General features: G+C 47.2%; 2 protein-coding genes across 7 annotated transcripts in view; both read right to left on the bottom strand.

Annotated features, from left to right (window-relative positions):
- Positions 1-2,898, bottom strand: part of DENND2C (DENN domain containing 2C) — a 43,346-nt gene extending 40,448 nt beyond the window's left edge. The window contains exons 1-2 of one of the 6 annotated variants that reach the window (XR_006742562.1): positions 2,524-2,898; positions 2,017-2,293 (exon numbers count right to left, since the gene is read on the bottom strand). The gene's annotated coding sequence lies outside the window, so the exon portion shown is untranslated. The remainder of the gene's footprint in view (positions 1-2,016; positions 2,294-2,523) is intronic. The other 5 variants (XM_045586849.1, XM_045586846.1, XM_045586848.1 and 2 more) reach the window with 5 other exon arrangements.
- An 8,491-nt stretch (positions 2,899-11,389) lies between these two features.
- AMPD1 (adenosine monophosphate deaminase 1) lies at positions 11,390-25,233 on the bottom strand. Its single transcript, XM_045587032.1, has 14 exons — positions 25,113-25,233; positions 23,855-24,099; positions 21,765-21,930; positions 20,345-20,564; positions 19,739-19,868; positions 18,128-18,322; positions 17,711-17,842; positions 16,756-16,919; positions 15,335-15,461; positions 14,990-15,153; positions 13,833-13,953; positions 12,525-12,698; positions 11,951-12,061; positions 11,390-11,591 (listed from the first exon to the last, which is right to left on the bottom strand). The coding sequence occupies exons 1-14, from the start codon at positions 25,231-25,233 to the stop codon at positions 11,433-11,435; spliced, it is 2,229 nt and encodes a 742-aa protein (XP_045442988.1). The 3' UTR covers positions 11,390-11,432.
- Positions 25,234-25,549: the final 316 nt, after the last annotated feature.

The following is a 25,549-nucleotide window of genomic DNA, read 5'->3' as shown; positions in this document are numbered from 1 at the left end:
CACACAATCAGCTTAGCTCCTCATCTCTTAACTATCAGACTCTACTGTGACAGTAAATAGGTATAATTAGCTCTGAATAAAATATTTTACAGCTTGGCCACTCAGCAAGCCTCCTTTAATATACTGAATAACTTCTAGTATTTTTCATTATATCCATGACATCCTAAGGGTGTTCTATGCATACCAAAGCTTAGAGATCCATAAAACAGTCATTCTAGAGTGCTCCAAGCCCTTGGAACAAAGGGGACAGAGAGAGCCCAGCAATGACCTGCTCGGCAATGTGCTCACTCGTGCCCAGCTTACTGTTGCTGCCAAAGACCAGCGTCCGCTGCCCTGGACACAGACGAAAGCTGGAGATGCCTGCACTCCCAGTTGTACTGCTTTGTCTATTGTCTGCCTGCCCGCCCGTCTTCCTCCCACTCCTGGAGTGTGGAAAGGGTGCTTGCAGGAAATATTCAATAAAACATAGTGAAAGCCTTGGGGGTGGGGGCAGAGTACTATTATCAACAGCTTCAAACAACGTTTAAAATAACTTCTGCCCTGGCTGGGTTCCTCAGTGGTTAGAGCATCAGCCTGAGGACTGAAGGGTCTTAGTTGGATTCTGGTCAAGGGCACATACCTCTGTTACAGGCTCCACCCTGGCCCTGGTCCCTGGTTGGGGTGCCTGTGGGAGGTAACCAATCAATGTGTCTCCCTTACATGGATGTTTCTCTCTTCCTGTCTCTCCCCTTCCCTTCCATTCTCTCTAAGAAATCAATGGAAAAAATATCCTTGGATAAGGAAAACAAAACAACAACAAAAAAATAATTTATCTCTGTTTTGTAATAAAAATGTCTATTCCATTACTTAAAATTATTTTTTAAAGTTTCAAAAATTCTGTAATTATGCACATACTATTGTGGTTAAATTTAAACAGCACAGAAAATCCTCCTTGGCACTATATTTAACAAACTAAAAGCATAGTGTAACTTATAGTATCAGTGGTCTAACCAATTTACTAGACTGTGAAATCTACACCAGACTACAGCCATAGTAGAAGCACTGTTGAAATGTCCCAAATGGTACAGAACAGAAGCATGGTATGCATTTAAAGTACAATGATCACTGAACTCTTAACAACACTACACTTGAATGCATTTCAAGTTCAAAAATAAGCCTTGCTTAGATAGCATCTCACAATTTCTACCAACAGCAGATAAAATTCGGCTACATTTTGCTTGACCTCGACTTAGATTAATATAAGTTAACTGCGTAATAATAACGATAGAATTATGATCATGCTCAAATTGCCCATCACTCTACCTCGCATAATTTTCCTCTTTTGCTCCATGGTACCCCTGACCGTGTAATGGGGACCAGGGAAGAGGATTTGCAGCAAATGCTGTTGCAGAGCAGACAGTGTCATTTCCTCCAGCAGGCCCTCTTGTCATCAGCCTTAATAGACTCTTATTTAATCAGAGTATCAGAGAATACAGATAAACATTTAAATACGACATTATGCTTCCTACTGCTAAGTAACCAATTCAAAAATATCCTAGACTGCTGGAGTGTTTTGTTTGTGTATTACTCCAATGGAAAAAGGGAGAGAAAAATGCACATTTCTTCTAAGTAGCAGCAAGAATAAAACTCACACACACACAGTTACCCCAATCTGTCCTAAATTTTAACATCCACACAGAAACAAGCTACAAATATGCCATTTCTGTGGATTTAAACTTTGAAGGAAAACTAATAATTTTCTTTTATGTCCTTGGTTGTAAACAGCTATCACGGCTATGAAAACCATGGAAGTCTAGCTTTAAAAAGTAGAGCATAAATAATAATCTCTAACCAGTATAAATGAATCAGTACTACCTGAACTGAATGCTGAAACTGCTATTTTCAGGCTGCCAATTAGGAATATAAAATTTATAAGGAAAACAATATGTTGAATTGCCTCCTCAAAAATAGGAGGTGCAAAGAGAAATATCTGGCATAGCTAGAGGGGAAAGTCCTTTAAAATTCCTCTTATCTCACCATCATTTACTTTATCCTTTCATCAGATAAATGTTACAATGTCCAGGAAGTGAAGAAATACTTCATGTTTTCTTTTCCTTGGGATGAAAAGTATTCATTCACGTCAGGGGGGAAAAAAAGATTTCATCCTGCCCAACCTTCAGGGAGCCTGCAGGACACTCACTTTCTGGTCTTATGTTCCATCCAGCTTTCAATGTCGACACTTCCACCCAGGCAAAAAGATCGCTGGTTTACAGGTCCAGAAAGGAGTACTGAATATTGAAAAGTATTTTCAAACCTATTTTTAAAAAAATATATTTTATTGATTTTTTACAGAGAGGAAGAGAGGGGGATAGAGAGTTAGAAACATCGATGAGAGAGAGTCATCGATCAGCTGCCCCCTGCACACCCCCTACTGGGGTTGTGCCCGCAACCAAGGTACATGCCCTTGACCGGAATCGAACCCGGGACCCTTCAGTCCTCAGGCCGATGCTCTATCCACTGAGCCAAACCGGTGCCGGCTCAAACCTATTTTTGATTCTGACATTGCAGAAGTCAATCTATTTCTCTGTATCTCAGGTTCCAAACGGTGAAGAAAACATTTTTCACTCACTCTCCAAGAAATGGAGGATGAGTGAAACATTTCAGATGTTCTATGAAATGTACTAGAACTCAGAAATGGGAGATATAACTCTGAATCACCATTCTTGAAAGACTAAACTTAGAAATTCAAGTACTCCGAAGAACACTCCTGAGGACAGGGACAGCAGAGTAAGGCCTACTCCTCTAGGCCAAATATGGCCACCTGTTTTTGCACACCCTCTGAGGTATCACATCTCTATATATAAAAGGCTAATGTACAAAGTGTCCCCTGGGGAATTCAGCCAACTGGGAGTTACATCAATAGCTATGATGTGCACTGACCACCAGGGGCGGCACAGATGAAGGAAGGCCGGACAGTAGCTGGCAGCCAGTAGGGACCCTACCTGTGAACGAGTTTCATGCACTGGGCCTCTAGTTTTTAAATAATTGGAAAAACAATCAAATAAGTATATTTCATGACATGTGGAAATTATATGAAATCCAAGTTTTGTGTCCATAAATAAATTGGAACCCAATTCAGGCGTCTTCAAAATTTTTAAAGTGGGGGCCAGATCACGGTCCCTCAGAGAGCTGGAGGGCCGGACTATATGAACTACTAATTCCTACTGTAACACCTCGGCTGCGCTCACTGCCCAAAAAACCTGGCGGGCCGGATCAGACTCCTCTGCGGGCCGCATGTGGCCTGCGGGCCGTAGTTTGAAGACGCCTGCAATACATGCTCAATCACTTACGTATTGTCTATGGCTGTCTTTTGGCAGATTGGGTAGTTGTGACAGAGACTGTGTAGCCCATAAAATCTAAAATACTTACCATCTGCCCTTTACAGAAAGTTTGCCAGTCCTTGCTTTAGAAGATATTACACTTATTCTAATGAGACCACAAATTGGAAAAATATTTTTGAAATTTCTTTTTTGAAAATGCCTTCAAAGCCTTACATAACACATTCTTTTGAGTCTCATTCGTGGTGGCAAACCTTCCTTCTTTGAGGATGAAAATGAATTTTAGAAACACCTAAGCTATTTGAAGCCAAGATTGAATAAGATTGGTTATTAAGATGAATCAACTAGCAGACATTTATTGATAATCTAAATTCATGGGAGGCAAAGATTTCCTTTTTAAAAGAGAACTATTTCTCACTTCCAAGAGTATATACCATATGCCTCTGGAGCTTTGACTTAAGATAAATAGGCTTAAAAAGCATGAAAATAGAAAGTACAATAGAGGAAAAAATAATTCTATAACAAAATATCTACTTTCTTGAATGGCTTTGAATTTGCTATAAAGTTTTTTTTTTTTTTTACAAAGAGAAACTCCAATAATATTTTGGGCAATATATTTTTGAAATAAATGAGTAAAGCCTAAATGAAATTTCAAGAGAACAGGATTCAGCTCATCTGGTATGGCTCAATGGTTGAGTATAAACTTATGAACCAGGAGATCATGGTTCAATTCTCCAGTCAGGATACACGCACAGGTTGTGAGATGGATTCCCAGTGTGGGGTGTACAGTAGGCAGCCGATCAATGATTTTCTCTCATCATTGATGTTTCTATCTCTCCTCTCCCATCCTCTCTGTAATCAATAAAGGAGGTGGGGGGGGGGGTAGAGGAAAAGAACAGAATTCATTTGGATGTAAAAGGCGTTAACCTTCCATTAAAAACCATTTTATGGCTTATAATCACATGTGTAAGATGAAATTAGCATAAATAAGTAAACATCCCCTTCTATTCCTCTCTTCTAATTCCAAATGTACTTCCAGAGCAATTATGTCTGTCCTCAGGGCTTCAATGACCTTTTACTGTGCAACTCACACTCTGAATCACCAATCTCAGCCTCCCTTCCAGGCTACGGATCCTCTCTTGACATCTCCAACTGCATGTCACATACACTTCAAACTCAGCATGTTCAAAACTAAAATGGTTACCTTCCTCTCACACTTAAAACAAAACAAAACAAAACAAAACAAAACATGTTCTTCTAGCCACAGATTCCCAAACTTAGAAGCTAAATTATTTACTTTTCTGTTCACCTTCAAAGCCAATCAGTTTTTAATCCCTGTAAATTTACATTTCATGATCAGTCCTCTCCTCTTCACTTTGCTATTTTCCTACTCCAGGCCCTATCTTCTCTTATCTATCCCAATAGCGATAGCCTTCTAACTTATCTCCCCATCCTGCCGGGCCTCCACACCAGACCACCACCTTGCTACCTTCCCTAAGTACTTCCAGTCCTTCGTGGGCTCTCCATTGTTTTCAGGATCAACTCCAAAGTCCTTAGCGCGATGCAAAGGCTCTTCACCACAGGGCACCAGCACACTTCTTTCTCCTTTTCTGAGTCATTACTTTTTATCTACCTAATTTGTGTACTGTTTTATAATATATCCTGTACTTCCAAGTCTTAAAACTACCTTTAAATTTTGCCAAGATGGACAAATCTATTCCAAGTGAGAGACACTGAAATCTCACACTGAACCTAATTTCTAGCAGTTTCAGTGATCTTAATGTGATGAGCAACCAACCTCTGCCATTTCTTATTTCTGGCACCATCTGCTCTAGCCCAACCACTCACCATACACTCTGATCTTAGTGACAGTAAATGACAACACTCAAACATACTATATTCTTTAAAATATTTATATATGTTTGCATAGATTTCAGAGAGGCAAGAAAAAAGAAACATCAATAATGAGAGAGAATCATTGATCACTGCCTCCTGCATACTCCACACTGGAGATGGAGCCTGCAACCCGGACATGTGCCCTGACTGGGAATCAAACCGTGACCTCCTGGTTCATTAGGTAGATAAATGCTCAACAACTGAACCATGCCGGCCAGGCCCACATACTTTTTAAAAATATATTTATTTATTTATTTATTTCAGAGAGGAAGGGAGAGGGAGAGAGAGATAGAAACATCAATGGTGCGAGAGAATCACTGATCAGCTGCCTCCTGCACGCCCCCTACTGAGGACTGAGCCTGAAACCCAGGCACCCACATACTTTTAATATTCCTGATTTTCAGGTATTGTCTTCTGTTCCCTTCTCCGACTTGGCAAACTCCTGCTCATCCTTCAGAGCCAAATTCAAATAGGACATTGCCTCTCTAACCCTCCTCCCATATATAGCATTGTTTTTCCTAACCAATGTTCCCAGTAAACTCTGTATCTCTGTTTTAACTCTGTTCACACTAAAATTATAGGGACTTATTTACATGTCTGGTTATAAGCTTCTTGAAGTAGCATTTTCTTTTCCTCAATCTAACATTTAACTCATGGTCCAAGAACAGACATTTTAAACTTCTTATTGAAAAATAATCACCTCTCACATTATTAAGATGGTGCCATAATTGTCGTGACTGAGAACCTAGAAACAAAAAGAATCCCACGTCATTCAGCAGGGGGGAAATGCTCTTATATGCCAAGTATAATTAATTGTGGCTTGAACATGACTTCAGTCTACATCTTGCAATACCAGTTTCTGTTCTCTCCCTATGTATTTCTTTCTTTCTTTTTGAAGACTTTCTTTGCAGAACTCTTTTTAAACACCCATTGGATTTCATCTGTAAGTCACTCACAGAGCTGGAAACTCGGTATAGTGCAGAGGGTAAGATCAGGATTGGGGGGAGTGTTCCTTTGCATCCTAGCTCTGCTACGTAGGCTGCTTGATATGGGCAAGTTACTCAACTCCTCTGTGTCTTTGAGCAAGAAGCTCATAATAATAACACCCCTCGTGGTGCTGGGTAAGAATTCAACCAGCTAATGCACGGGAGGAATTTAGAACACCGCCTGGCTCAGAGTAGGTCCGGATGAATGCTGGTGGGTGTTGTTACCAGTTTAAAACCAGCTTCCTGAGTACTTATTTTAGCCCAGTTGTTAGATTGATTTTAGCCCACCAATCTCCAAGATAAAGAATCATATCCTGCCCATACATGAATACTGTACAAGGTAAGTGCTCAAACTGTGCCTTGGAATATAATAGGTGCTCAATAAATAATGTAAATGTAAGGCTTCAAGCTTCTAATACCCACAAGTTATATATCACAGCAACATTTACATATGGAGTTTACATTTATATCTGGAGAATGTATTTAAAACTTTTAAATAGTTTCAAAACATTCATCTTCACCGAACCTTTGAAACATGTAAACATTTATTTTTATTTAAAAAAATATATATTTTATTGATTTTTCACAGGGAGAAAGAGAGAGAGATAGAGAGCTAGAAACATCGATGAGAGGGCAACATCAATCAGCTGCCTCCTGCACACCCTCCACCGGGGATGTGCCCGCAACCAAGGTACATGCCCTTGACCAGAATCGAACCTGGGACCCCTCAGTCCACAGACCGATGCTCTATCCATTGAGCCGGACTGGTTTCGGCAAAACATGTAAACATTTTAAAGCAACACAAAATTCTATTCATTAGCACCTTTCCTTTTTATTTCTCCATTTAATTTGATCTTGGTATTCAATGTCCTAAAATCCTTATCTGCTATATGATTCATTACAGATCATTTAAAATACAATTTCCAACTTTAGATAACTGCTTATTGTCATATCACGAAAAAGAAATTATTCCTTTATATCTGCATTTAAAAAAATCCATGCCAGGTTCAACACAAAAAAATTTAATAAAGGCCAAGAAACACAATTACTACATTTCCTGGTCTCTGCCTGGGAAACGAATTCAGAACACGCCCAGCAGTATCCCCGGTAAACGTCTGCCGGTTACAAACTGCCGGTCCGTTTTATTTCCGCTCTCCTCTTAAATCCCTCAAGCCCAAAAGAAAAGAATGCAAATGTCTATCATAACGCCCTTACAGAAAACACACAGCCATGCATTACCTTTGCTCGGGAGGACCGGACTCTTAAAAAAGCAAATCAAAACAACACTCCCAGGTCACTGAACACGCCGGCCACCGCCTGCTCCGCGGGAAGGAAATGACTTAGGAGCAGTGAGGGCGTAGATCACATGCGCTGCTGCAGAAAAGTTCATTCATCAGCTAAACACGGGCCACGCTTCAAACAGTGGGAAAGGGGCTTGAAGCATCCAGGCGTCTTCAATCTATGGCCCGCGGGCCACATGCGGCCCGCAGAGGAGTCTGATCCGGCCCGCCAGGTTTTTTGGGCAGTGAGCGCAGCCGAGGTGTGACAGTAGGAATTAGTAGTTCATATAGTCCGGCCCTCCAGCTCTCTGAGGGACGGTGACCTGGCCCCCACTTTAAAAAGTTTGAGGACCCCTGGCAGAGGTTCGGGGGTTTTTATCTAAAACACGCAGGTCGATCCCTAGCTTTAGGGTAAAGGTTTGACAGAGTGCCTACTATGTGTCTCAGAGTCCCTACTATGTGCCTAGCCATTAGTCAACGTGCAGGAGGCTGGTGCACCGTCCAATAACAACACCTAACGTTGGGAAGAATACCCTCAGCCGAAACCGGTGTGGCTCAGTGGATGGAGCGTCGGCCTGCGGACTGAAGGGTCCCGGGTTCGATTCCGGTCAAGGGCATGTACCTCGGTTGCGGGTACGTCCCCAGTGAGGGGGGCGGGGGAGGGTTGTGCAAGAGGCAGCTGATGGATGATTCTCTCTCGTGGATGTTTCTAACTCTCTATCCCTCTCCCTTCCTCTCTGTAAAAAATCAATAAAAAATATATGAAAAAAAGAAGAAAAGAAGAAGAATGCTCTCAGCTCCTTGGACCCTCGGAATAGCCCTCGGGCTCGAGCACCCCAGCTCTGCAGCCCAGGAGCGGAGGCCCGGCCCGTGGGCCCGGCCCAGCCTCCGCCGCCCGGACTCAGCCTCCCCTCCCCGCGGCCGCTCCGCTCCTCGGAGCCGGCCATGTCCCGGGTCCGACGTTACACAAACACGGACCTGGCTGTGGCTGCTGTGCGAGTCGATTCTGTTAAGAATCCAAACACGAACCTTCACGTGAAGCCCCTCGACGACCCCTGTGGACGCTGAAGCGGCTCCTCCGGGACGAGGCACGCGGGGCCCCTGTCCCCCCGCGGGGCCCCCCTGTCCCCCCGCGGGGCCCCTGTCCCCCCGCGAGGCCCCCTGTCCCCCCGCGGGGCCCCTGTCCCCCCGCGGGGCCCCACCGCGGCCGCCCGACGGCCCGCGCCCCGAGGACGGCGGCCCCGCTCCGCCTCAACCCCGCGGCGCCAGGCGGGCGCTCGAACCCGCGTCCTCGGGGCCCGGACACCGCGCGTCCCTCGAGGCCCGGGAGGCGCCGAGACAGCCGGGTCGGGGCCGACACCCCCCTCGCCCCCCGCGGCCCCGGTTCGAAGCCCCCGCTCCTACCTGCCCGGGGCCCCGACGCCGGCCCGCGGCGGCTGCGCGGCTCCGTCCTCCCTCAGCGGGGCGCTCCGGCCGTCTGTCCCCCGCGCGTCGCCTCCGTCCCGCCCCCGCAGGCCCGGCCGAAGGTTCCGCCCCCGCCCGGCCACACAGGCTCCTGATTGGCTGCTGTCGCCATCCCTCACGCTCGGCCCGCCCCCGGCGTTGCCAGGCTCCGTCGCTAGGGGAACCGCCCCCGCGCGGTCCGCGGACGCGCCGGGCAGGGACCTGGCCCGGGAGCTCCGAGCCACGACGCCGCGGCCCCAGCGGCTGGCGACCGTCGGCCCTGTCGCTCCCGTCGCCCCGCCGGGGCCTCTAGCGGAGCTGCGGGGCCCTCGCGGTGCGCGCGGACCGGCCCCTCCGCGACGGACCTGAACTTTGACGCGACTTGGCGGCCACAGGTGGTGCGGCCCTGGCGCAGGGACGCCGCGGGGCAGAGGCCCGTCACCGGGTCCGGGCGGAGCTCGGGGAGCACTCGTGCCCGGCGATCGCCGCGCGGTGCCGGTTGGAAACGTGGTTGCCAGGGACGCTCCGGACACCGGAGGCTGGACGTCCCCCAGGCACAGGCGCCGCGGCTCGGTGTGCGCGGGCTGCGCCCCCGCGGGCAGCGCCCAGTTTCACCCGGAGCCGCGGGGCCGGGCGGAGCGGAGCCTGTTTCCCCGGCGCCGGCTCCCCGCCCGCCCGCCCGCCGCGCCCTCCGCCCCGCCCGGCCTCCGGGTCCGGGCCCAGACGCTCCTCCCGCAGCTGTTCGCACAGAGGCGCCGGAATGCACGCCCGCCCGCCGGAGAGAGGGTGTTCGGTTACACGTTACACGTCGGCGGTGACTGTCACAAGCCGACGTAGCCACAGTGGGGAGAGCTGAGCATCCCACCCAGCCATCCGGAACCCCGGGGCTGGGGACAGGGATACAGGGGTGACCTTCTACAATAGGATGGTGGTGGTGGGGGGGGAATAGGCATGACAAGACTATAAAAATCTCACTCAATGAGGAAATGCATGTTTTGTTTGGAGTACGTTTTGAACAGTGATCTTTGTGGGCAACTCTCTCTCCCCTCTCCCCACTACCCTCCCAAGGTCTCACATGTTTAGAAAACTTCCCAAAAGTAGTCCAAGATGGAATGTTGGTCTAGAATAGTGTGGATTTGAATTTTATTTCAACATTCTGATTTACTTCAGCGTTCAGACTTTGCACTCCAGAAGATTCTTTGGCGGAAAAAGAAAAAGAAAAGAAAGAGATTGATGACACATACCAAGTACGAAACCAAATCTGAGTGGGTTTCTATGGGTTTAATAAAGGAATTGCCATGCATGTATTCTACTGCCCTCTCATGGGTAAGACGGAGATATACATGGTGGTGGTGTCTTAAGTCTGAGAATAGAACGTTAAATGTCGCGGTTTGTATTATTTTGGTAAGGTAAAATGAAATTAGGTTCTCTAAGGGACTGACACATACTCCGCTAACAGAACTTCAACTTCAGAAAACAGGGAGGAGACTTAACCCTAGGGCTAGTACAGACATGCCGTTGGGATCACACCTATGCTGACGGCAACCCGTACAGAATGTGGAAATGGACCGGAATTTGCTATTTTTAATTTTTTTCCATTTGAAACGAACGTCATTTCTTTCTGAGATGTTTCACCAAATTCTCTTTCACATTTGAATCCGCTGATCCTATAACCTGAGATAGGGAGGAAGTCTTATTCTTTATACCTTTGCTGTCTAGAATAGTACCTGATACTTTTGGGTATTTGATCAGTATTTGTTTACTAAATAAATATGAAGTATCAGCCCAACCACTAGATGGCAACACAGTTGTATGTGGGTAAGTATAGCCTGGCTAATTGGAATATGACTTAGCCTGAGTAACAGGCAGTTTCTATTATAGAAAGTTATAGCTTGTTTTGGTAAGTGAAGACATTTCAAATGTATCACTACCAGTGACTCTAACTTTATCGTCAATGAAACCCTTAAAGCTAAGAATCCTTTTGTAAGATACATTCTCACTAAATAGAATGACTCATAAGTACAGATTTTCTATATTTACACTTGTTCGACTTTTGTCTAAGAAAGCCACTCTTTAATTATATCTCGTCAGAAGGACTTTCCAAGGATCAAAGTGCCTAAGCAAGTTTTATTCTCTAAACCAAAAGTTCTCCCAATATCAAGTCATTCTTTGTATTCGCCCCACTCCCACTCCACCTTAATAACTGCTTAGCCTGAAGGTCATAGAAATTCTGGGGTCAGACAAACCCAGGTCCCCACTGCTACCGCTCACTTAGGTGTATCCTTGTGCAGGTTATTAACTTCACTAACTTCACTAACTTTAGTTTATTCGTCTTCCCCCCTATAGAGGTAATAACACCTGCTTTATTAAAGTTGCGAAAAGAGCTAACCAAGATGATGTCAGTGGAATAATATCTAATATAACCCTTGGCTTATAGTAAGGATTCAAGAACTGGTAGCTATCATTATTCACATGAAAATCTCACCCGAATAGTATTTGGTTTATTTATTTTAGTCTCCTGACTTAAGGCCTTCGGCAATTAAATTAAGTTCGTAACACCAGGTTTCATAGCGATAGGCCATGCGGATCTGGGCGACGTTTGTCCTCCGGATGTCATTTCCCATGGGGCCTTCCTCTAGGTAATTGCTGCCCAGGAACTTGGCTTTCTCCTGTCAGCGGAAAGGAAGCAGAATGGCTGTTATCTCTTTGTACCCTGATAGAGACAACCGTTACACCCTTCACAGGATCCCTTCCTTGCGTTAGCCATTGACAAAGGGAAAGAAAGAAAGCCGTTAAAGCACTCACCTGCGCCTCAGTGTGCACGGTCCGCTGAGACACAAGTGCATTTAGTGTCCCTTGTCCCGAAGGCCAAAAGGCCCGGCCAGAGAGAGAGAAGTCTAGTCCCTGTCCATAGCAACCGCATGGGATTTGGGGGATAATTTCCCCCACGTGTATTTCCAACTTGGTTTTCAATAGTCAAGTGGCCAGATCCGAAGTCAGAAGGGCAGCCGGGGAAAGACAAGCCTACCTCGTGAGGCATTCCACACTGCAGGACGCTGTTCCTCGCCACCTCACACATGTCGCAGGTGCTCAGCTTGAAGACTTGTGCGGCAATGGCGTACTCTTCCATGAGGGGCTCCTTCGGGGGTGTATGTACATGAGGCAGAAGGAAAGAGGGAAGAAAGGAAAAGAATGTGTTAAAAGAGCGGCGCCTTGCACGGGAAGAATAGTTAAACCAATCCGTTTAACTTTAAAATTCTGGGTGGGAAACAACAGCTCGACAAAAGATGCTGGTATTGAACGACATAGACGGATGAACAAGAACAGACCCAGAGACAAGGAGCCACGGGTCAGACTGTCGGACCTCAGAGGGAGGGTGGGGATAAAAGGGAGAGATCAACCAAAGGACTTATGTGCACACATATGAGCCTAACCAGTGGCCAAGGACAATAGGGGTTGGGGGCATGAGGGGAGATGGGAGATTGGAATGGGTGGTTGAGGTCAAATATGTGATACCTTAATCAATAAAGAAATTAATTTTAAAAATAAAATATTGAAGAAAAAAAAAGATGCTGGTATTGCTCAAGATCCCATCTGAGTACCTTGGTGAAGTGGAATTGCATCGGGTCGTCTGTAGACAGTGAGATCATTAGCCCTTTCTGGAGGAAATCTAAGAAGGGATTTTTGGCATACTCTAGAAACAAGCTGTTGTTACTTAATGGCGACATGGCGATGGGAATCTGAGCTAAGAAATACAGATACTGTAATACAGGAGTCTGAAAAGGAAAAGGAAAATAAAATTACTAAGGATGTTGACAAGGGATCTGAACGAGAAAAGTTAAAACCCCATGGTCTGCCTTAAGTTTTAGCTTTCCATTCATGATCAGCTGTTCTTTAAATCCTCTAGTGAAGAAGAGGAATCGTTTTTAAATATGAATACTGTTGAGAAGAAGATGATTTGGGATCATCAATTCTCAGAAGTATCGAGCTGGGTGGCTGTCTCTGGCAAAAGACCTCACCTAGAAACATTTCTTTCTTTTTTTTTTCTCTATAAGGAAGTTCTGACTCTCACGAGAGACATTTTAAGACATGCTATAACAAGGAATCTGGCAAACACTAGCTGAAGGTGAGCCAAGCTGCCTCTGAATTATCCTTTGTCAGAGTTCTAAAATGGAAGCCAGGCGATCTGTGAACCTGTCTCGGCCATCAATAGCTGGGTAATCTTGAGCCTCTGTAAAATGAACGGCACTACATAACCTCAAAGCCATTTTTGTTCTACTTTAACTTGTCAGTCTTGATAATGACGTGTGGCTAGTTCCAATAAAAAGTTATTCTTGCCCTAATCAAGAGATTTGGCTCAGTGGATAGAGCGTAGGCCTGTGGACTGAAGGGTCCCAGGTTCGATTCCGGTCAAGGGCATGTACCTTGGTTGCAGGCACATCCCCAGTAGGGGGTGTGCAAGAGGCAGCTGATCAATGTTTCTCTCTCATCGATGTTTCTAACTCTATCCCTCTCTCTTCCTCTCTGTAAAAAAATCAATAAAATATATTCTAAAAAGTTATTCTTTTTAATTTTATTTTTCAATAACAGTTTACATTCAATATTATTTTGTATTAGCTTTAGGTATATAGCATAGTGATTTGACATTCATATACCTTACAAAGTATTCTCCCCAATATTTTCCGAACCTACCTGGCACCATACATAGTTTTTACAATATTATTGACTGTATTCCCTATGTTGTATGTTACAACATCGCAGTCCCAGAATAGCTTTAATCCTTCACCTTTTCACCCATTCACTCCACCCGTCTCCCCTCTGGCAATCACCAGTCTGTTCTCTGTGTCTATGAGTCTTTCCATGTTGACTGTTTAAAAAATGTACTGGTATTCACAGAGCCTCCGCCTCACCTTTTTTAAATTCAGGCCATGAGATATGTTGTCCGCTGTCATGAATGCAGTCAGGAGATGGGTGAGCGCTCCGGCTTCCCCACAGTGAGGTCGGAATAGAAACGTGTTCATGCCTCGTTCCCTGGGGAAACGGAACGGCTGTAGGAGTCACAGGCAACTGACTAGGACCTCGCAACAATTCTGGGCATAGGGCAATTTATGAGAAAATTTGATGGCAAAAATGAACTTTCTGGGAGGGTACTCAAAGGACTTGGCAAAACCAGCAGTTCTGAAACACAACCTTAAGTCTTCCTAAACACGGACTTTTGAAAAACAGGCAGCAGAGGACATGAGGGTACAGCAGAAAGTCAGGGTTTGATTACCTGAACAGAAACATCTTCTGTTTCCACAGGAAACTCACCAGCATCCCCCTATCATTTCTCCTACTCACCCTTCAAGGGAAAACTGTTTTCCAAAAGCCCCAGAATAATATTCCTCTATTTATTCTTATTTAGATCTATCAAGAGGGGGGAAATGTATGGAGTTCTATAATAAACTAGAGGCCTGGTGCACGGATTTGTGCACTGGTGGGGTCCCTCCGCCTGGCCGGACCCCTTGGGGGATGTAGTAGTGCGCCAAACAGCAGGCTTCCGGGGAGGAGCCTGAGCCGGGGCCGGCACGGCTCGATATCACTGCAGCAGAGGCGGGAGAGGCTTGTGCAGGCCGCCAGCTGTGAGCCAGCTTCTGGCTGAGCAGTGCTCCTGCTGGGGGAGCACACTGACCACCAGGGGGCAGCTTCTGCATTGAGCATCTGTCCCCTAGTGGTCAGTATGCATCATAGCGATCGGTCACCCGGTTATTTGGTTGTAATGGTCACTTAGGCATAGATAGATAGATAGATAGATAGATAGATTGCATAGTTACTACTGTAAGTTACTGTAAACATCCAAAGAAAACTGTGAATGTTACTGGAAGCTCCAAAATAATCATTCCTGCCCCTAAATAAATGTAAGTAAAGAAACTGGAGAAAAAGTCAAGGGAAAGAAATGTCTGATTTGAGCCAGCTGGAAGCATCCCACCAGTGCAGCTCAGGCCCTTGACCGCCAAGGGCGCCCGTGCACGAGGGAGGAGAGAAGGTATGAAATAGAGTCTCCAAGCTCCAATTCTCATCTACTCACTTCCTCAGGCTGTTGAGCACCATGATGTTCGCATACATATAGTAGGCGTAGTAAGTGTAAGACGGATTACTCCCCATTGTCCACTCCTGGGGCTTGGGGCTCTTGGAGGAAAACATGTGGCCACTGTGTTTGGACTCGTCATCCACACTGTCAAAGCCAGTGATCTGTCAGGAAAAGCAAACCAGGCAATGGGTTCCATCTGACATCAGGGTCCCAGCCCTCAGACAAACTTTCAGCTCCCCGAGGCAAGGCCCAGGCACAGAGAGAAGCACCGAGGATCAGTCACGGCCAGGGAGGCGGGCTTGTCTGTGTGCAGCAAGACGGAGGCCGACAGGTCACGCTTACATGCTTAAGGAAGACACTGAGGTCTGGGTGAGCCTGCGGGTTGATGGTGGCCTCAAAGATCGGCATGAAAATGTTCTCCAGCATCTTCCCAAAGTGCGGAAGAAAATTCTTAGATCGAAACACATCGCTAGAGGCAGAAATGAAGAGAATTTAGGAGGACAGGGAGATTTTTAGGACTGATAGCCCCAATTCAAGGGAGCCAGAGGACCAAATGGCATGTTTAGGAAAAGACCTAGTAAGTCCATCCTATGTCCACTCTGGTACACGCTTCTTGGTTACCCATAAAGAGGGATTCAGGTGTGGTTGGGCATAGAAAGTATCAATTTCTTGCCTGATGGCCCCATCTCTTCTACAGATCCTCAGGTCGTAAGAAAAGTGAACTTTCACAGCTAACTCTAGGTAGAGAATGAGGAGTAAAGGGACTATAACATAAAAGGTTCAATTATTTATGTGTGTGGTGTACAAGATGGTACACATGAAACAGTTATCAAGAACAATCCTGTGTTGTGGCCAGGGGCAATCTAACAAATTCTTATTATAGCACTCAGCATATGCCAGCCTCTCTAGTAACTGGCCAGAAATATTAGCTAATTTAATCCTCATAACAACCCCATAAGTTTAGTACCGGTATTGCCCCATTTTAAAGATGATAAAACCAAGGCACACAGCAAAGTAAGTGGTAGGGTCAGAATTCAAGCACAGCCAGTCTGGGTCCATGCTCCTAACCACCACACCTACTGCCTCTCTACCCTAATAATACTAGTCGGAAAGTACTAATTCCAGTCAAAAAGTTACTTTTTTGGCTAAAGAGATAGGATAAAATTCTTGTGTTGCCTCCGGGCACACAGAACATGAAGTTGGTGGTCAGAAAATATATACACACTTGGGTTAGATAAATACTCAATGACACTGAACAGCTCTGAGGGCAATGAGTAATTAACAGGTGATAACACCATTGATAAAGACTCGTTGATGATGGAGAACTTGAGCACTTGTTGTTGAGACGATCAGCAGACTGTAGACGTGGTTCTGATACAGGGAAGCTACATCCCAGTAGAGATGAGAATGGGAAAGAATAAGCTGGACACGGAGAGGAAGAGCAGGAGAAAGAAAACGTGTAGTAAGATGCATATAGTCCTTAGCTAAGCTTTACTCGTTCTCAGTAAGTTACTTTGCGATCTATATGAAGTCCTGTGTTTAAAAAAACAACAAAAACAAAAAGCCTTCCGGTTAGAGAGCGAACTGATAGGATCTTCCTAACGTCTGTCTGCGGCCAGGGGCGCTGAACTCAGAGTGAACCATGTCAGGCACCCGGGTCACAGGACCCAGTACCGAGAGCGTGTTCCTGTCTTGACACGCTGCCCATTTCCTGCCTGTGCGGAGGAGGGGAGGCGTTAGGGTTTCCGAGGGCGGGTACATACTAGATCCTGGGGACCTGGATCATCCATGTCATGTTGGGGCAGTGGATGCGGTTGCGGACGAACCAGGTGGAGAGCTTGTCCCACTCCTCAGGGCTTCGGCCGTAGATGGACAGGCGGGGCTCGGCGTGCTGGTACTTGGCCTCCACCAGGTCTGCACCTACCTCCTGCAAAGCCGAGAGAGGGCTCCAAAGCCAGGAATCCCCACAAGTAAATGGGAGGGAGGGTCTACGCCATGGGGTCCCGGGACAGGAGATGGGTACGAAGAAGAATGGAGGAAACATGAGAAGCCAGTAGGAAGCTGTCAAGGTTAAGGTCTAAGGGAACAGAGTTGAAGGGAGTCCCATGGGGAGGGAAAGACGGAGAGGACGTCATGGAGTCTAGGGAGTGAAATGGTCAGACTAAGCATGACGAACTATCCCAGGCACCTGCTAAAGAAACCCAGCTTCTCATAGGCCCCTACCTCCCCCCCCAAAACAAACAAACAAACAAAAAAAACCACAAAAACACGTCTCCCAACGCCACAGGACATCCCTGCGCCCTCATGCTCAGGCATGATAATGAGGGCAGTTCCAATCCCAACTCTTCCTGAATTTACAACTCCCAAAGCCCGAGAGAGCCAGGTCCTTAACCCCAAATCTAATCCCAGGAATAGAAGTCTTTAAAAATCATCACGGCGGACATTTCAGTAGTAATTCTTATATTCATTTATGTAGTGCCTGATTCCCTTCCCTACCTTCCCTTCCGTTCTTCCCTTCCCTTCCCTTCCTTCTTTCCTTCCCTCCTTCCTTCCTTCCTTTCTTCCTTCCTTCCTTTATTCCTTCTTTCCTTCCTTCCTTCCCTCCTTCCCTGCTTTCTTCTTTCCTTCCTCTCCCCTCTTTCCTTTCTTTCCTCCCTCTCTTTCTCTTCCTCCTCAAGAGCTAGGCCAGGTACCATAGATCTGGCGGTTCCTCCTCACCTTGATGATAGTGGCAAAATATTCTCCATCGATGTAATTGTCTGTCTTGAGGTAGAGGTCCCGCAGCTCACTGGCTCCTACAGGATTGTACTTGTCATTGAATTTATCAAAACGCTGGAAAGTCTGGCGTCCCTGAATCAGGAAACAGGAGCACAGGTGTATCGTTAGCAGAGGTGCCTGCACACAGAGCGCTGGGGCGTGGCCATGAGGAACAGGGGCCTGGAGGCCAGGGCAGGGGCTGGGCTCCGAGAATGGAACCTGGGACTGCAGCTGGTGAACGAATGAACCTTAAACGTGTCTGTGTGCTTTCGGTCAGAACGGCAGGCCAGCATGGCTCTGAGAGGGAGAGTCTATGGGAGAAAGGCCTGTGGGGTTCTTCAGTGTGGGAGTGGAACGGACATTATCTTTTCAACCTACAGCATGAACATCCAGAGAATCAACGGTCAGGTCGTAGGGATGCATTTTTAGTTTCGCGAAAAGCTCCTTGAGGGTCAGCTTTTTCTCCTTGGTGCTGTAGACCACTCTGTCAGCGTCAGTGTGGTAAGATTTCTTGATAAAGCGCAGAAGGTGCTTCTGGTTCATGCAGGCAGCCGCGTGGATGTGGGTGTCCACCTGTGAGTGCGTTCAGAGAAAGAAAGCCAACAGTCAGCTTCAGTTATGCTTCTCTGTGAGGCCTGCAAACCCCACTGTGGCGGGAGGAAGGAATAAGCAACAAGGCTGTGACTTGACAGCAGGTGCAAAAGGCCCCGCAAAAAAAACCAACCAACCAACCAACCAACCAACCAACCAACCAACTAACCAACCAACCAACCAACCAACTAACCAACCAACCAACCAACCAACTAACCAACCAACCAACCAACCAACCAACTAACCAACCAACCAACCAACTAACCAACCAACTAACCAACCAACCAACCAACTAACCAACCAACCAACCAACCAACCAACCAACCAACCAACTAACCAACCAACCAACTAACCAACCAACCAACTAACCAACCAACCAACCAACTAACTAACCAACCAACCAAACAACTAACCAACCAACCAACCAACCAACTAACCAACTAACCAACCAACCAACTAACCAACCAACCAACCAACTAACCAACCAACCAACCAACCAACTAACCAACCAACCAACCAAACAAACAAACAAACAATCAAACAAACAACCCAACCACACAAAACACCCATGGCAAGGAAGTGAAAGTTTAGGCTGGAGGAATTAGCAATGCCTGCTTCTGTTGTATAACTCTACATCCAATTTACTTCCAATTTACATCTGTTCCACACAAAATTCTTGGGGACCATTCTCTATCTCTGAGACACATCCGCAGGAAGTGCAGTAGACACCATAGTTTTCAGCCCCAAAGAGAGAAAGGATTGAGATCATGAAGCCATGGCCCAGTGATGGCATGTATGAGCTATTTTTATAATTACAGTTTTATAGGCTGAAGTATTGATGGGCTATACAGTTGGCTGAGCCAGAATTTGGTCCCGAATTACTGCCCATATATTTCCTATTCCCACTTCCTTGCAGCTACTTCAGTGGTCACAACACATCTTGGAGGTGTTTCCAGTTGATGAGTGTTCACAATCATTAGTTCATTGAGTGTCCATAATCCTTTTGTGAGCTAGACTGTGCAGATACACTTCTCCATGAGGAATATGAAACTCAGAAATATTTCATTCCTTCCCCAATGTCTTCAATCAGGAGGTAAAAGAAAAAGGACTAGAATGAAGACCTTTCAGATCCTGACTAGTGGGTTTTGAGGTTTTACTTGCTTTTATTTCTGTGGTTGAGGATTATGACTTTTTATGACAAGAAGGTGGTAAACCTTTCCATGTGAAATCCATACAAATGGCTTTTAACAGTTTGGACATAATCTGCTTTTAGTAAATTCCGCTTACGCTACAGAAATCTTCCATCAATCAGAAAGACAGTATCGTTCTCGTCCTGCTCGAGAAATGCTAACTGGGCTCCTGTGTCTGCCCAGGGATGGCCACCGAGCGGCTGCTTACCTTCCTGCAGTTGTAGAAATCCCGGTGCGGGTTGTTCTTCTGCTCCTTTAGCTCCTCCATCTCGTTGAGCATCTCGTGGACCTGGAACTTGGAGGAGAGGAACTTCAGGCGCCGGTGGGTGTAGGTCTTTCTGTGAAAAATTAAATCCCGTGATTCTAAAAAAATTCCAGACATTTAAGGAAGCCACAAATTCAAAACCATCAGGACCCTCAACAACTACAGGAAACAATGATTAGGACAAACGTTTCCGTTTACTGAAAGGGCTTCATCTTTTCATCAGAATTGGGCATCCTAATGAGGGAGGACTCAGGAAGGCACTGCAAGGCAGGGGAGACTGTGTGGCTCAGGGCGAAGACCCTGGCTCTGGAGCGAGCTCCAATCCTTTCTCAGTCAGCTGTGCGCCGGGGCAAATGACTTAACTCATCCGCACCTCAGCCTGGAGAAGTGAACTTATACATAAGGACCTCCTAGAACACTTGCGAGGCGTGTAAGAAATCATGTACATGGAGGGCTTAACATAGCTTTGAAACACCGTCAGCACTTAATAAATACGTATGTCTACTACCCACAGTTGGAGGGATAGGCTAGATCTCGCTAAACGCTTACACGGGTCCTTGGGCAATCAGAGCAAGTAAGAAATTCATGTCGTCCACGAAGGAGTCCAGGTTGGGGTAGGGCAGGGGCTTGGGCTCGTCCTTGCTGGCCGCCTCCTCGCTGGGGTAGACGTGGACCACGCCGTCCCTCATGCAGAGGCGGTAGCCTAGGTCCTCCGGGAGGCTGTCTGTGCGGAAAGGGTCCTCTCCCTTTCTCACGGGAGGGGTGAAGGCTTCGTCAACGAAACACAGAGGCACGTGTCAGCACGCGGGGTGAATGACCAGGTAAAAATAACCAACATATGAGATGCTGTGACGTCTCATTCGTCTGGGATCCTGTACATTGCAGATTGTCGCTACCCAGAGCTGATCACGTGTATTTTTACGTTGTTGCTCGAAGGTGACTGAGTGAGTAGCGTAAAGTAACTGCCATGGTTTACTTGGTGTAAGAATAATGTTCACGTTCTTTCGAAGTACTGTTTACATAACTGATATGTTAGTTCAGAAATAATTTTAATTACCTACTAAAGTGGGTTATCAAAGGCTTCCTGTTTAGAGCGTTTTATTAGCTTATGAGATGATTGCATAGAAATAAAAATAAAATGACAGAAAGTAGAGTTTGGACCTTTTCCTTATTTAAACCAACCTCCTCTATCAGCCTAAATGTAGAGACGATATTTTTAAATAGGCTTAATTATCAGAGCAGTTTTTGGGTCACAGCAAAATTGAGCAACTGGTACAGCATTCCCACATTCTCCTAGCTGCCCGCTCCCCGCGCCCCCCCTCCCCCCAGAGCCTCACCATCAACCCCGGCACCGAGGTACGTCCGTTACAATCACTGAGCCTACACCAGTACCGTGTTGTCACCCAAAGTCTGTCATTTACATCAGGGTGCCCTCTTGGTGCTGTACACTCTGTGGGTTTTAACAAATGTCTAAATGACATGTATCCAACCTTACAGCAACACAGAATAGTCTTACTGCCCCGAGAATCCTCTGTGCTCTATCTTGAGTAGTTTTAATATACAGGGAAACATAAAATAAACTTTTGTTGTAAGAACGACAATTCTTTTTGTGATTATATTTCCCACATCTGACAGCACTTCTGATTTCTGCTCAAGGAGTTAAGGAGGGGTTATATGGACGAATGACCCCTTCTTCCCACTGCTCAGTGTCAACCTGGGAAAGCCGAGAACAAAGCAAGGGGCCCGACAGGGGCTGGGCTGCAATCTGCAACCCAGGTATGTGCCCTTGACCAGGAATCGAACCCAGGACCCTTTGGTGTGTGGGCTGACGCTCCAATCACTGAGCCACACCAGCCAGGGCATGATTCTGATATTTCCAGACTGGCTTATTTTTAATCTAGGGCATGTTTAACAGTTAGTAGTGGAACCTAATGATGTATTCCACACGTTGCAGAAGAGGGTCACTCACCTGGGCAGAAGTTCTCGTCCGTCACCCAAGGCTCCCCGTCCACGCTCCGCAGGTACCGGGAGGGGGTCTTGGGGAACCTCTGGAAGGATCTCTGCATGTATTTCTCCCGGATGCAGAGCGCCCGGTACAGACCCTTACAGACGATTTCAAAATCCTCCACCGTGACCTGCCGAACGCACGTCGGGGCATCAGCATTGTTCCCGTGGAAGTCCGAGACGCGGGAAAGCTTGTCGTTGGCATCTCCCAACCGGCCTGAGTGCCGCTGAGCCCCACCTGCCCACCTGGCTGCCTCCCAGCTGACTTGCAGGTCCTGAAGTTTTTCTCACTTCCTTCCTTCCTTCCTTCCTTCCTTCCTTCCTTCCTTCCTTCCTTCCTTCCTTCCTTCCTTCCTTTTTTCCTTCCTTCCTTCCTTCTTTCCTTCCTTCCCTCCCACCTTCCTTCCTTCCTTCCTTCCTTCCTTCCTTCCTTCCTTCCTTCCTTCTTTCCTTCTTTCTTGGTAACATATAAAATTTTGGGGCATATGGAGAAAATATCTCAACTAAAAGACACTGTGACTCTCATTGGAGAATTGCAACCACTTGCTGGTCAGTGAGGGCAATATTTTGGGATGAATAGAATGTCATGCATCCCTCACATCCTAACATGCCTTCTGTAGCTTTAAATGGATCAGAACATCATCCTGTGAGAGCTCATTCTTTTGGATGATTTTAAAGAGAACTTTATCTGTGGCTACAAGTGGAGAGATTCTGGAGTAAAATGGTCTTGGAATTGCTGGAAATTTCCTGGCAATTTCTGGTCTATGCACCTCCTGGTAGGTTGGCGAGAAGGAGATGTACTTGTCAATCTGGTCTATGTACAGTAAGCTTGTTCCCAGTGGTTCCCAGATATTGATTCTAATCAGCTGAATTCTTTTTAAAGAGCTGCTCTTCTTGGCCAAGAGAGTCTGGCATAGGTGCTAGGTCTGAGGGTCTGCACTGACTGGCGTGCTTGTCTCACCACCTAACGGGCCGCCAGTTTATCAGCTCCTCAAGGTTAAGATGGAGATCTTATTCACCTTCGTGTCCTCAGCACTTAGCACGCCGCACCTACCACAGAGTAGGCGCTCAGTAAGGACTGATTGGTCTGAACCAGTTGTTACCAGGGACCCGTGACCTTGAGCACTTGGCCCTGGTTTCCCTTCACCTCTCTGTCCAGTTAACAGGGTGAAGACTGATCTGGGCACAGAAAATGAGTGGACAACAAGAGTGGTCACTGCACTGCTCTGTGGCTTTTCAGTGCCTCAGGACTCACCCTAAGTGGGTCAGCTTCAGAGGAAGGGGCTGAGGACTGGTCATGAAACCTATATTTGGAGCCTGGACTGATGCCCTAACAGCAGTTCATCGATAGGGTGCTGATTCTGCATGTCCACGTGGCAGAGATTTATTAACTGACCAACTGTTCTGGGTGGAACAGGCAGGTCAAGTTGTTTGTGAAACGAACTTACTGTCCCTGTGGCACCCTAGGGTCTGTGCCAAGCAGCCCGCTATTATGTAAGCGTCTGCGGTGAAACTGGAGAGGACAGTTGGGCGAAGGCTAATAGCCCCATTGGAATCTTCTCACCTGCCTCTCACCTTCCTGCTTCTGTCCCGTCTCCCCACTCTTCTCTCTTCTCCCTTCTTTGTCTTGGACTGATTCATGCTGCCTGCAGCCCTTCTCTCTATTCTACGTCTGTCCTGGGCCCATCTTTTCCCAGGAGCCCCCTGTGCCTCCTGGAGGATCCCTCTCGTGCGCTGTGAGGCCCTCAGTGAGAACAGCCCACCAGCTGGTTCCCTTGGTTCTTTCGCTCAGATCTGCCCGCTGTACTGTGTCACGCACATTCTCCATGTGCAGAAATGAGATAAAGGAGAAATTACGGTGGTGGTGGGAAGCTTTACAAAAATATGGAAGCGAGACAGAAATATAAGTCCTGGCATATTGCTTTTGAGATGCAGTGATATGTGACCCAGGGCAGGGGAGCTAACACCTCTCTCAGAAGGAAGGGGAGGAGGGGAAGAAGCTGAAACAGTGAAGCTGAGCGTCTTCCCGGCGGTGAGGGACCAGGAGCAGCTCACCCCGGACGCGTAATCGCCGGTGATCTGCACCCTCTGGAAGTCGGGCACCTCCTGGTAGGTTGGCGAGGAGGAGATGTACTCGTCAATCTGGGACATTCTGGCGGACGATGTCTCACTTTGTGGAATGGCCAGATTAACCGTCTTCCGCCCAGAGAAACGCTTTTTTCTGGGTTTAAAATGAAGAAGAAGAAAAGGATTTATCTTTGTCTTCACTGCAAGCTTCGTTGCGATAAATGGATGCTTCACTATGCAATTTCATTTTGAGAACAAAAAGTGAAAACTAAAATGTGGGTTGGGTGTGGGAAACAGGATCCGACCGTATGGGAGGAGCTATCACATGACTGTTCCCTTCCTCCCGGAGCGGTGGGCTTGAGGGAACATTCTAGAAGGCTTTCCACAGGAAAAAAACAGGCATTCTGGGAATTACAATAAACACAGGCTGTGTCAATCACTACCTGTGCCTATTCCTCACATCTGTGAGCTTCTGTCTTGCTGTCTGCAAAACACTGTGTAACAACGTCACCCTGATAGAATTCCTATAAGATTTCAGGTACATACAATGCACTGCACAATACCGGAACTTACATGGTGCATAATCAACATTACTTCTTCAAAGCAACAAGTGCTTATTGATCCAAGCCCAAGGTTCGGTCCTATGGGGGCTGCCAGAGAAGATAGATTGTTGTTTTCTCCTCACAGATAGAAAGCCAAGAGGAAGACAGCAGAATGGTCTTTCAACATGAGGGCGGTGGGGGGGCAGAGAGAGAGGGAAAGGTTGGGGAGTGCTGTGAGGAAGAGGTAATTAAGTGGTTGAGGACTAAATCATGGCGGATACTGAGCAGTAGAGTAGCTTAGATAAGGGGAAATAGACACATTTGTGGAGAGGGATCTATGCAAGTTGTTGTGAGGCAGTGATTCTGTGTTGTGTGCACAGGATGGCAGGGCAGGGGGCAGAAATGGAAGCCTGTGCTCCCGGGCCTGCAGGAGGTCGGGCTGGCCGGAGGGCAGGATTCACATCGGGCAGCAGAACACCAAGCCGGCTAAGGTGGAGTCTCAAGACGAGGCTCCCGCGTCCCAGCTCCTGAGCCATCAGGCAGAAGCTGAGCGTGTGCACGGCGGCCCAGCCACTCCGGCCTGGAACAAGGCACAGTGACTCATGTGCTCCAGCTCAGGCGTCTTCCGCCAAAGGGAACTGTGACCAGGGAGGTGGGCCACTGCTTTCCTCCGTTTTAGTCCCTGTCGCCCTGCCCCAGCGTACATAAGGGGGCTGGAGGAGAAACTTTAGTTTTCTGGCAGAATTCTTTCTCCCTTTGCGCTGCACCATCATTCAGACACCCTGAGCCCCCTGTCCTGACGTTTCCTCTCATTCGTGTCCCCATGTGCCAAGCACCCCTGACCCCGCTCACCGCCTGCCCGCCGTGGCGCTGGCCTGGGCCTCCATGTGGAAGATGTGCGCCTGCATCTCCAGGTGGGAGATGGGACAGACGTCGTCCACGTCGAAGGGGGAGAGCTCCTGGCGGCCGCCCTCATCTTTCACTTCGGAGGCGAACACCTTCTCAGCGAAGCTCCGCAGGGCGTCGTCCATCTCTGAAAGAGGAGGTGCGTTAGGGTCCCGCCTCCCCGAGGGCACGGAGGTCTGTGCGGGAGGCGCGGGGTGAGGCCTGCCCCGGGCGGCTCCCCGCCCCTGACCAGCGT

Source organism: Pipistrellus kuhlii, unplaced genomic scaffold, assembly GCF_014108245.1.
Source record: "Pipistrellus kuhlii isolate mPipKuh1 unplaced genomic scaffold, mPipKuh1.p scaffold_m20_p_24, whole genome shotgun sequence".
NCBI classification, from domain to species: Eukaryota; Metazoa; Chordata; class Mammalia; order Chiroptera; family Vespertilionidae; genus Pipistrellus; species Pipistrellus kuhlii.
Note: the sequence above shows the minus strand (reverse complement) of the source record. Positions and strands in the feature narration are given on the sequence as shown.